We start from the raw sequence: 12,508 nt of genomic DNA, 5'->3' as shown, positions 1-12,508 counted from the left end.
AATGGAAGTCTCTTGAGAATTGTATTCATGGGAGTGCACAAACAAATTCCCATTTAGAAAACTTGACTTAAATGCCCTGGTAACAAAGAGCGGTCCTTGCACTTAGCTATTTACTATTTCTGCAATGTGTTTAAATATATATCGTGCCCTACTAATCCCCATATCATGTCTTATCGCCTTTCTGGCAGAGCAGACAGTATTTTGCTAATCAAACAGTCAGGTTTCTCAACCTTGCCCACCCATAATTGCAACTAATGAGAGGGACGCTTCAATTTTAGGTCCTAGTTCTAGGGCACCCTTTAAATAGAATCCGCCATGGGCAGTGTTGAAAATAGGAGCTAAATAATGCAAGATGGTTAGCAGGAAAATACGGCACGATGAAATTATACCAAATGTCGATTTTAAAAACTCTCTCTCTGGTGCATTATTACCCACACTTCCAAGCTATCTGACCTTTCTTCTTGTAATCAGGAAAATCCATAATCATCCCAGGTAAATTAATTGTTAACAATTGCTCCAAGTGTTCTGATTATATAAATAATGAATTTAAAACAGAAATGGTTCTGAAATATTATCTTGATCCCATTGCACTCGGGTTGCCACCCTATATATTTGGATTGCATGTGCAGAAGGAAGACAGGGCTGCTGCACATTTGATGATTGTGTAAAAAGAGAGATTTCAGCAGATAGAACTTGTCCTGCAAACTATGCCTGTTGAAATTCCCTCATCTGCACTCCTATTGAAGGTGCAGAAGGCCCAGTGTCTCTCACATTCAACTACCCTACCATAGGCTGTTGGGCATTTTCTGGAAAGAACCGATCTTTAAGATAATAAGTATCATGCTTCACTTAGGGGTAGCTGTGTTGGCTTCAGTCTGTATCATGCTTCAGTCTGTATATCTCCTCGATTTGTCAGGATCAGCCTAAAAGTACATGCCTACATACAATCTAACAGGATGGGTTGTCTATCATTTTAAAATCTAACCAGCTAACCAACTGAGTATCTCCAAACCAGTGGCTGCCCAAGTGCTTTCAATTAAGTAAAATGGCAAGGGAATTAATAGGATGTGGTTTTCTTTTGGAACCATTGACGGGTCCATATACTGTATAAAGTAAAGATATGTATACATTCCCTGTATATAACTTTGCTGTATTCCCTCATATAGCCGTAACCGTACCACACATAAGGGAGAAGCATTGGTAGCCCAGGGAAAAGCATAAAGTGTACAGAAGTAACACATGCACAAATGCACACACACCAGCAATTCCCCAGTTGAAACAGCTTTCTGTTGCTTTTGTAGAATTCCCAGGATCTAGGCATAGAATTCAGAGGGTGGTGCTGGAAACAAGAGTGATCTTGTCCTCGAAGGACATGTTAAACTGACTGTTTAATCTGAGGCCAGTCTGGAGCATTACATCCTGGACTGGCCCTGGACCAGCCATGATGATGACCACATATACTAAGCGGAAACTGGTGTGATGCTATATCATTGTGCACACCAGCCAGCTGGGCTGACAGTACATCTGGTGCCCAGAACTCTCTGACAGACCAAGCTGAATACCTCACCAAATTACACATCCCAGGATTCTGTAGGATAGAGTCATGGCAGTTAGAATGGTGTCAAGCTGCTTTAATTCATCAGTGAGGTTACACTGTCGGTCAGATCTCTTTGCTTCAAGCTGAGAAATAGCCAAAGTGAAATGGAACTTACTTCTGGGTGTATATGAAGATGATGGAGCTACCAGCTGTCTCCTCCAAAGCAATCTGATATCTTGCAGAAAAAGAAACTTCTAATGCAGTTGTCATCTACCAAGCAAATGGCAGACTCAGTAGGGAAAAGCTTATATAGAATCTTGCATTGTGGTGCATTCCTCTCCAGGGTTTGTCTTTGATGGTTTGCAACCACCCAACATGTTAGTCCTACCTCAAACTCCCTTGGTTTCTGTGTACCCAATTAAAGTGACAAAAAGAGGGATGATGGGAAAATACAGTTCTTATTAAGATGTCTGTCATCCTTTGTAGTCTGCTCTTAAAGGGCTATGGTTCCCATCACACCTAATGAAACTTAGTGTGTGACAGATTGGTTTGCAACAAGCCTCTCTATACTCTGTAAATACGCAGCGATAACCTCATAATGAGTAGGAGTGTGAACTGTTTTCAATGGGGCTTTCCTAGCACTATAAAAGAAGAGCATTTTTATTTTTCCTTTTACATTCTGGGAGCTTTTTTCATGTAGGAAAAAAAAAGAAGCTATATAGAGGAATAGTTGACAAAACTTACATACTAATGGTTATGCACTTGGGATTGAAAACTGTCATACTAATGGTTACACTTTTGGGATTGCATGTACACAAGAAGTAATCTTGATTTTTTACTGTTTTCATGCAAGAACAAATACTTTCAAAGGTTGCTCTCACATGAGATTACGAGAGATTTTGCTCATTTTGGAAGGGTTTTCATAAATCTGCACTATCTTTTGCCTCCTCCTCCAAAAGCCTCTAATCTAATCTTTTTGTGGCTGGCCATTTACTCTGTGTAATGTTTTGATGTACATATTTTCTCATCAAGAATGAAACCAATAGAGTATTCTTTACATCCCCTGTACACAACTTGGCAAGGTACATCAACCTTTTTCAGTCTCATAAGATTCACCCTCATGGCAGATACTTTCCACATTTTAGTCTTTGGTAATCTTTCTTTTTCTTTTGAATTCTGTAACTTGGGCTAATAATCAATGAAATGTTTTACAAATGTAATCCAGATGAGATCTCAGTAGAAGGCCTGCCTAACAAGTAATGATTTTACTCTTAAAAACAACAATGGGATTTTCCTGGTTTCTGATATACAAGTAAATTGATTTTTAATGCCCCTAGATTATTTTTAGTATATTTTATGAGTTTTTAATGATATAGGTTGACCCTCCCTTATCCAAGATGCATGGGCCCAGATGTTTTTTGGATTTCAGGGTTCTTTTTCTACCAGATTTTGGAATATGTGCATATACATAATGAAATATCTTGGAAATGTGACCCATGACTAAATATGAAATTCATGTATGTTTTGTATACACATTATACACATAGCCGGAATATAATTTCATACATAATATTTTTTTAATAATTTTGTAGATGAAACAAAGTTTGTGTACACTGAACCAAAAACAAAGTGTAACTATCCCAACCCAAAATGGACAATTTTGGATTTAGGAATTCTGGATCAGAGATAGCTGTATGGCTTTTTTTCTTATTGAGTGTAGAATAGTTATTTTAAACATCCTCATTTTGTACATTGGTTTGCATGATCCACATTGAGTGAGAAAAGCTGGTAGAGCCTTGATATCCACTGGGGTTAGGTTCCAGGGCATACCATGGATAGCAAAATGCAGAATCCATGGATACCAAGAGACGACTATACCCCTAAATTTTCCTGCTACTGTCCTTGCTATTACTACTTCCCTCTGTGTTTTGTTTCTTTGCAGAAACTCATCATATTGCATGAAGGTGTCAATGTCCTTGACGGTTGCTGAAAATGAATCGGGGCTTTGCTACAACAGCACAATTCGCTACTTAGAAAAATCAGAAATCACTAGAACAAAGATAATATCCTGCCCAGATATTGAGGATTATAAAACGGGAAGCCAAGAACCAGATGTCATATGGTACAAGGTAATACAGTGACAGCCTTTGTCCTTAATGAATGTATAACACTGAATGTATCACCATTTCCCAACTATTGAGCATGGGAAGAGGACATCTTTATGCTGGATGCACAAGAAAAGCAAACAAACTACTTTGTAATATTTGCTTCCTTAATAGATTCATACTTCACTTTTCCTGACACCCCAAAGTGGCTTCAGAATTCAGAAATTAACAACAACAACAACAACAAATTTTATTTATATCCCGCCTCTCCAGAATAATCAAGGTGGGTCTAACGTGGTTCACTGAATTTACCCATGTTAGGACTAGTCTACACATAAGTGTGCTATACTGTGGATTTTTGTGCATTTGCAGCAATAGTAAATTACTAATTCATATCTGTTCTCATCTATCCACCCACTCTCTGCCAAAAATGCAATAATGTACGTTTCTGCAGATTTCCACAGACACTCCAGTAAAAGTTGTGAAACCTTTTTCAGTGGAGTTTGAAGAGTTTTTAACTCTCCTCACTCCCTGCAAAAAACCTGAACTCCTGCTAATCACATGTGCTCAGATTGCCTTCTATTTGTCTCGAATGAGGAATATTTTAACCGTGTAGATTTGCACTGAGTCTGGAATATCGGTATGCAAAGGGGTGCAAAGGTGTTGGAAGTTCCCCTTGCAAACCAACAGATAAAGGGCATAAATTACATCATAACAATCACTGAGACTGAGAGAAAGCAAACCCCTTGCAGGTCTTATATCTCTCATTGGCTTGTATAATCATAAAACTGCAGATTTTAACGCTCTCATTGGCTTCAGTGAACCACGTTAGACTCCTTCTTTGTGCAGAAAGGCAGACTATTAAATAAATATAGACACACAAATACACACACATTTCAAACCAACTATAGAAGATGAAAGGGCCACAGTAGCCTCTCATGAGGCCTTAGGGGGTGGTCACCCTGATTGCACCGTTCTTCAAAAATTAATTTTTTGCCCCAAATGTCCTCTGGGGGGGCCAGGGGGCATATTCACTACATTTTAGTCACCCCCACTGGCCTTTTTTTGACTCGGGGGGGGGGGGGCTTTTTTGAGAATAGAAAGTGAGCAAGTTTGATTATTCGAAGGGACCCAAGCCCACAAAAACAGCCCCAATGGCCACATGTAGCCCAGGGTCCAGCCCATACCACTCAAGCTGGCAAGGGTGGGGAGGGCAGGGCTGGAGATGCCAGGGGCACATCCTACCTGTGCAACCTCACATGCCTTGTATTTATTGTAATCAAAGTGTAGAAAAGTTATTCTTTTTTGGGCCTCATCTACTGCTCATGATGGTTAGTGGATTTGGGGTATCATTGTCTTCAAAAATTGCTTTTCCAAACTGTTTTCTGGGCACAATTCTTAAACAAGATCTAGCTCTGGGCAGAAAGCTGTTTTGCTGTTGTTTATTGCACATGAAAGTAATACAAATTTGCATATTATACACACACACACACACACACACGAGAAATTGTCAAATGCTAGGCAAGGCACTTCCCATCCAAGAAATTAGTTTAATAGGCATAATAGTGACATGTCAGGCACTGAATTCCTATCATCCGTGCGGTGGTTTGTTTGAGACAGCTGCCAATGCAAAAATGAGGCAATTTGAGTTCCATCTCATCAGCCTCACTGTGTTCAGTTTGTGCACAAATAATTTATTTGGAACTAGGATGACATGCAGGGAGCCATGATATGTCAGATGGGAGCAGAAAAGCCAATGATGCTCTGTCAGTCTGCTTTCTTTTTCTCTTACATGAGTCCTGCATATTTCAACGAAGACTGACAAAACATGTGCTGTGACATGGGGTTAGCAGAAATGAGATTTGCATCGTCCCCCTTTTCAGTTGTTGCATCTTGTCAGTTATTAAGGCAGCTTTGCCCCCAAATGTCTGGAGATATTTTTACAAGCTAGTCCAGTGAAGGAAGGAAACTCCAGGATGGAGCAACTTCATCTGTGAATGCATCAAAGGGAAGTTGGAGGGAGTCTGATCTGTCTATGTGATGTTAAATGCCTAGGGGCAATGAGTGAGTCTGTGTTTGGAATATATGAACAAATAGAAAAGTGTCAGGCCAGGCAACATTTTCAAGCTCTTCAGCTACCTTCACTGTTTGAATTATAGGGAGCCTATGGGCTTTGACCCTCTTTTTATTATATGAGTGTTTTATTCTTACATTTCTATCCCACCTTTCTGGCATACACAGATCTATTCCCTACTTTCTCTTATCAAAAAATCTGGTGAGGTAGATCAGAGTAAGAGTGACTGGCCCAAGGTCACCCATGGAGTTTCATGGTTCAGTGGGGACTTGAACCCAGCTCTCCCAAATCCCAATCCAGGGTAAAGTGGAGATTAGAGTAATGTAGTAATGTAGTTGGGCATTAATTACCTGGCAAGCATAGTCAGTACTGAAGAAAGCTGGGAGTTATAGTTCAGCAATACCTGGAAGCCTCATGATTCCCATCTCTGCCTTAGACATTATGCAGTGGGCCCTTGGTATGTGCTGGGGTTTGGTTCCAGGACCCATCATGGATTCCAAAATCCATGTCATCTGCAAAGCAGCTGGAAACCATTTTATTTTATTTTGCCCATCTGTTTCACCTCATAGACAAGTTGGAGCAGGTTCAGAGGAAGGCAGCAAGGATGATGATGATGATGATGATGATGATGATGATGATGATGATAGAGTTTATTCATATCTTCCCGCCTCTCCCAATTGGATCGAGGTGGGATCACAGCAAAGTTTAAAAAATACAATTAAAACATTACAACATCAACATTACAAATCAACAATGATGGGGTCAGATGCTCTCGTTCCATACAGAAACAGTCTGTAATTCATAGAAGGTCAGGTGGGTATGCACGTCAAAAAAGCTCTGTCTTTACCACCTTCCTGAAAGTTTCCAGGGATGTAGCAAGGTGGATCTCCTCTGGGAGTCCATTCCATAGTCTGGGGGCAGCTATACTAAATGCTTTTTGGGAAGTAGAAGCATATTTAGATGCTGGTACCTCTAACAATTTCTTCGGATTGTATAGGCAGATTGTATAGGGAGAGGCATTCCCATAAGTAACTTGGGCCCAAGCTATGTAGGGCTTTAAAGGTAATAACCAACACCTTGAATTGTGCCTGGAAGCTAATTGGAAGCCAGTGTAGATCTTTCAGAATTGGTGTTATGTAGTCAAATCTCAAGGCTCCGGTGACCAACCTGGCTGCCACATTTTGCACTAACTGGAGCTTATACAAGGGTAGCCCCATGTAGAGCGCATTGCAAAATCAAGACAAGAGATTACCAGAGCATGTACTACAGCTTCAAGGTCCTCTTGGTCGAGGTAGGTGTGACAAACAACGTTTCTATTGTGGCAGGCACTTGGGACTTTTGTTATCCCACCTAATTTATGTGAAGGGCCCCAAGATACTCTCCTATGATGGCCCAACACCCCTGAGTTTCTAAAGATCAGTAGCGTGGTTTGATTTCAAAACACAGGCCAAGTGGATATTCAAACAAGAATAAAAGTTTATTTTAAAACAGAATGGAAAAAAGGTAACTTGGGCCCAATACAGACAGGCCAAAAAAAAGCTGCTTCAGGTCACTTTGGAGATATGCTGTTATAATGTTGTGTGCATCCTAAGAGTCCAGAAGCTGCACCAAAGCTGTGCTCCAGTCCTTAGGACTGGATCGTGGCTTTGGTGCAGCTTTCAGAGTCTTAGAACACATGCAACATTTAAACAGCATGCCTCCAAAGTGACCTGAAGCAGTTTTATTTTGGTCTGTTGGTATGGGGCCATGAAGTTGTTACTGTGTCTTTCTTGGTTACATATATACAGGTTTGTTCTTAAATCCCAATTAATAACTCAGACACACAGGCCGAATCCATGTACTGTATATATAATGCCTATTCTCTGCTTCCCCTGATGGTAGGACCATGCCTAATGGTTTGAAGTTACAGGAGAATACAGTTGGCCCTTCTTATACATGGATTTTTTGTTACATATACATGGATTCAAGCATCCACAGTTTGAAAATGTTCCCAAAAATTTACATTTCAAATATCAAGCCTTGATTTTCCAATTTTTATAATGAACACCATTTTTCTATGTCATTATATTTAATGGGACTTGAGCATCCACGAACTTTGTTATCCATGGAGGATCTTGGAACCAAACCCCAGAATATAACAAGGATCCACTGTATATTTTGATTGAACATTAGAAGGATCTTCTTGGCGGTAAGAGCAGTTCAGCAATGGAACCAATTGCCTAGAGAGGTGGTGAAGTCTACTTCTCTGGTCATCTTCAGAAAAAGGCTGTATGGACTGGAGATATTTCATCTGGAGATCATGGAGCAGGGAGTTGGACTAAGTGACCCATGAGGTCCCATCCTATTCTATGATTCTGTGAAACGTTATGTTAAGAGCCTATTTCAAAAAAAGATCCAAAAGGAGCTGTCCAAAGTGCTGGACTTCAGTTTTACCCAATAAATCCAGAAATTTGGATCACTCCTTTAAAGCTTTGTGTAACACGCAGCATGGACTCACCGCCCCAACTGACAGCGTAGCCATCAACCTCCATTGGCTGCACCAGCTTTCAGATCTCTTTCTTCTTTTATTATCCAAGTGCCACACATAAGTTATACCACGTCTGCCTGATGGGTGACAACTAACGATTAAGCTGTCACATTGATTAAAACGAGCAGAACTGATATCGCACATCAAAAAGAGCAATGTGGCAACAGGATCATCACAGGACCATGGAATTTTTTTTTAAAAAGAAATTGCTGCAAAGGGAAGGGGGATATATTAAAATACCCTTTTGGTGCATCATTGGAGGCCTTAGTAACACCACAAAGGTACACGGTGGAGATGTAGATGCTTGAAATGATCAGTTTTGGAAGAAAGAAATGTATCAGAAAATGAATATGAAGTTTTTTGGGAGGAGAGCTCCTTCATCATTTTTCTTTCTTAGGTCAAGCTAACTTAATCTGAGCTAGCTCATCCCAAGGGATCAAATTTTCAATCTTCATTTTAATGCCAGGTCTCACCCTTCAGGGACATAGCTAGGATTTTAGGAGGGGGGGGGGGGGTACAGACTAAGTGCCACCATTATAATGGGGCTTGGATGTGGCGGCGCAGCAGCACACACCATTCATTTTTCTAATGGAAGGGGGGGGTCCGGACCCCAAGAACCCCGCCCCCCTTGGCTACGTCCCTGCACCCTTGGAACAAGTGAAGCATTTTGGTGGTTACGGGAGGATCAAAATAGGGAATAGTTCACCCTGATTACTAACCTGCAGAACCCAGACATTTTGCATTGTGGTCTTTCCCAAGGAGTCACATTATTTAATGATATGTCCAAAGTATGACAGACTCAGTTTAGTCATCTTGGCCAACTTGGCTTCTGGTGAGCCATTAAATGGGAGCTGAAGACCAAGACATTCAGAAAGTAACAGGTGAAGGTGGGTGGAGTTGAGAAGTTTGGTTTGAAAGTGGGACGATCCAGGTTTTAAGCCCTGGGCCTGCCATACAATTGAATTTGATGAACAAGCTTGAACCACTCACTAATAATATTATATTGCCATATAATCCAGTTCATTTAAGCCTCTGTGCTTTTATTTATTTATTTTTTGCAGGAGTGTAAGCCAAAAATGTGGAGAAGTGTAGTAGTTCAAAAGGAAAACACTCTTTTAATACAAGATGTCCAAGAAGAAGATGGTGGAAATTATACTTGTGAGCTCAAGTTTGAAGGAAAGCTAATAAGGCGAACGACTGAGCTGAAAGTTACAGGTAAGGAATTGTTTGAGATGGAATCACAGTGAATTAACATGAAACAGGAAAAGTTGGCTGTGAGAAATAATTATTTAAGACTATTTGTGAATCAATATTAACTTTAAAGTAGTTCTTTAAATTTACAAAACATTAGTACCACAGATGTAAAGGATAATTCAGAAGCAAGTCAATAGAACCAGAACAGAGACTTAAATGTGACTAAATCAAAAACTTCATGAACATACTTCAAATTTGAAAAGAAAAAAATAATTAGGAAACCTAATGTTTTGACCTCCCTGGATGCAAAGTAATAGAACTAAGAGTCATGATTCTAAAGAAAATCAATTCAGGGTGATGAATGAAGAAAGCAGAACAAGAACTTGTATTAATGCTTGATTGTTTCACTGTGACTTTGAACAGAGTCTAAGAGTTAATTACTTATTGCCATGATGTTTTGGTTACCAACAACAGCTTTGTTAATTACCAGTATTAATAACATAATTGTCACCATCAATACTTCCTGCATCTGATTCTGTTCCAACCTCACTTTCTGTCAACAATGTACACAGTATATATTTGAGCTGAACCTTAAATATTATTCTTCATCAATTTGAGGAAGTGTATTGCAATCTGCAGAAGATCATTCTGAAGTCTGTTTGTTAGTCTTAAAGGTGTCGCACAATTCTTGATGGGTTTTGTGCATATTAGAGAAACACATGCTTTGTCATTATCGTCCACATTTACATGGTGTGCTAGTTAATAACAAACATATATTGTAGATTATCTCTTTGCATGTAAGTGGAGTGCTCGCTTTCTACCTGTAACTATCTCATCTCGCTTTCACCTTTGAAAAGTGATGCAGAAAGCTGAAACTAAACCATTAGCTAATACAAGGTCCTACATCTTTCTTCTATTGATTTTTATTTAAAAAGGAAGAAACCCAACACTAAGCTAGAATATCAGTTAAATACACATTTTATTAAGAGAGGGCTCTAGTAGTGCAGCAGTTCTTTCTCCTTTTTGCTGCCGAGGATTATTGCACAGAACAGGGTTTCTGAACTTTTGGCCCACCAGATGTTTTGGACTTCAATTCCAAGAATCCCTGACCATTGTTCATGCTGGCTGGGATGTTTGTTAAATGAAGTTTAAAACATCTGGAGGAGCAAGACACAAGTATTTTAAGTTATACAAGAGGCTAAAACAAATTCATTTACATTCATCTGTGATTTGGGATCTGTTTCCCATGGAAGTCCTTTTGTTAGCATGTGGCCTCTACAGCCCTATGCCCTAATCATATTGGATCCACCCAATTGTGTTTCATCTGCTGAAAGAAAGTAAAGGAGAATGGTGCTATTTCCCCCTTTTAAAGCCATTGAGCAGCTGTTATCTACTTTTTATTTGTAACCAGGGGTTTGCATAGTATGAAGGTACGAGTCATAGCAACCATGTTGAAACTAAGCAGATTTGCGTCTATTCACTGTATGGATAGAGGACTGTGTGTTGCCTTGAGTTCCCGGGGGGCGGGGGGGGTGAGATCTAGATATAACCAATAATTTAATTTATTCCATTGTGGGGAGAAAACATTAGATAATTTAATATCAAATACAGTGACTGCCTTTTATCTTTATTGAACATGTCTGCCCAATACAATGGTTGGGTCTAGAATATGCATTCTTGTGGATCGCTCTGGTTTCATGACTCAAATGTCTGATTTTTTTGTCTGCCTTTTCTAAAACTACAGCTGAGTACTTGCTTCCACAAACTTCCATAGATCAATATTACTGTTATCGGGCAAAAGTTATCCCCTTTCCCCCAACTTCCGCTCCTATTTTGCTGAGAGTGTATTTCATCCCTTTTTTGTGTCTTCTCAGCCTGCTCTTGTTCATCATTTTAAAATGTCCAGTCCTCCCTCCTTCCCATCGAAAGCAGCATGTGCAAGAGTCATTTACTTTGGCCATGACAAATTATTCCACTCAATTACATCAGTGGAATACTTCTGCTTGAGCTCCCTGTTCACTTAATCTCTCTTAAATCCCATTAATTCCTTAATTTTCAAATTGTGCCTGCTGTTATTGCTAGAAAATTTGTCTTGGTGGTTGCTCCGTACTGGATGCCCTTATCAGCTGAAATAATCTGTCCAGGTTTCATTTCAGCCAGACTCAAATTGTGCTGAAATATCATTTTCTATATTAGATGAGGGGGGAGGAAGTATGTCTTCATCCTTAGCATTTTTATCATGTCGCAATATCAAAGTAAAATCCCACATTGAGGACAAGGAAGATCAGTTGACATGAGTCGCTTTCATCATGGATGGGACCACCATTTTCAGTTTCTTCTCTAGCTTCTCTTTCTTTCAAGCAATAAAATGTAAACCATGCATTGAGTTCCAAAAACTACATACCAAGCTCTCTTTTCCTTTTATATGTCTACTAGAATGTCAGTGACATATTTCATTGATGATGGGGCCATCAGTGGCTGCTAGGCAAGAGTGGTTTGAGTGTTGAGTGGTGTCACCTCCAGCATCCGAGACACTATATCTCTAGGTATATTAGTGTGTGGTAGAGGGTGATGTTGCAACCATGTGTAGCTGGTGAACTTCACATAGGTTGATATGGGCCAGAGTGCTAGATTAGATGGACCTTTGGAAGAGATGTAAAGTCAAGTCGATAGACTGGGATTCAGGTTGTACTCAAGTCACTTCAGTGACTCAATTTAGACTCGACTCCACAATAACGGATGCACTGACTTGATTCAACTCATGACTTGCATATTTTTAGTGCCCAACTTGCTAGCATTATTCATTTCAAGCAGCAGACAGACCTGCCACCAGAGTGTGGGGCACATTTCTTGGAGGGAACAGCAAATGTGTTAGAAAATAGGCTAGAGGTGGACAGATTCATCTAAAGCTTTTCAAAAGCTTTAGAAGGTTCATCCAATGTGCGATAGTGACAGGCTGCTGAGTAGACCTGAACCCCTGCCTCAAGCCCATTGCATATGCTATTCCCCTCTAAGAAACACACCCCACCTCCTTTTTTGTTTTTGTTTTTGTACTTGGGACCACCTGAGTA

The 12,508-nt window shown here is 39.9% G+C and overlaps 1 protein-coding gene across 1 annotated transcript in view; it reads left to right on the top strand.

The window, feature by feature from the left end:
• Positions 1–12,508, top strand: part of IL1RAPL2 (interleukin 1 receptor accessory protein like 2) — a 464,513-nt gene that overhangs the window by 288,340 nt on the left and 163,665 nt on the right. Inside the window, exons 4-5 of the mRNA XM_042477717.1 lie at positions 3,480–3,666; positions 9,305–9,458. Of these exons, the coding sequence (XP_042333651.1) occupies positions 3,480–3,666; positions 9,305–9,458 (341 nt within the window). The remainder of the gene's footprint in view (positions 1–3,479; positions 3,667–9,304; positions 9,459–12,508) is intronic.

This window comes from Sceloporus undulatus, chromosome 7, assembly GCF_019175285.1.
Source record: "Sceloporus undulatus isolate JIND9_A2432 ecotype Alabama chromosome 7, SceUnd_v1.1, whole genome shotgun sequence".
Lineage (NCBI taxonomy): Eukaryota > Metazoa > Chordata > Lepidosauria > Squamata > Phrynosomatidae > Sceloporus > Sceloporus undulatus.
This window is presented reverse-complemented; position numbering and strand designations above follow the sequence as displayed.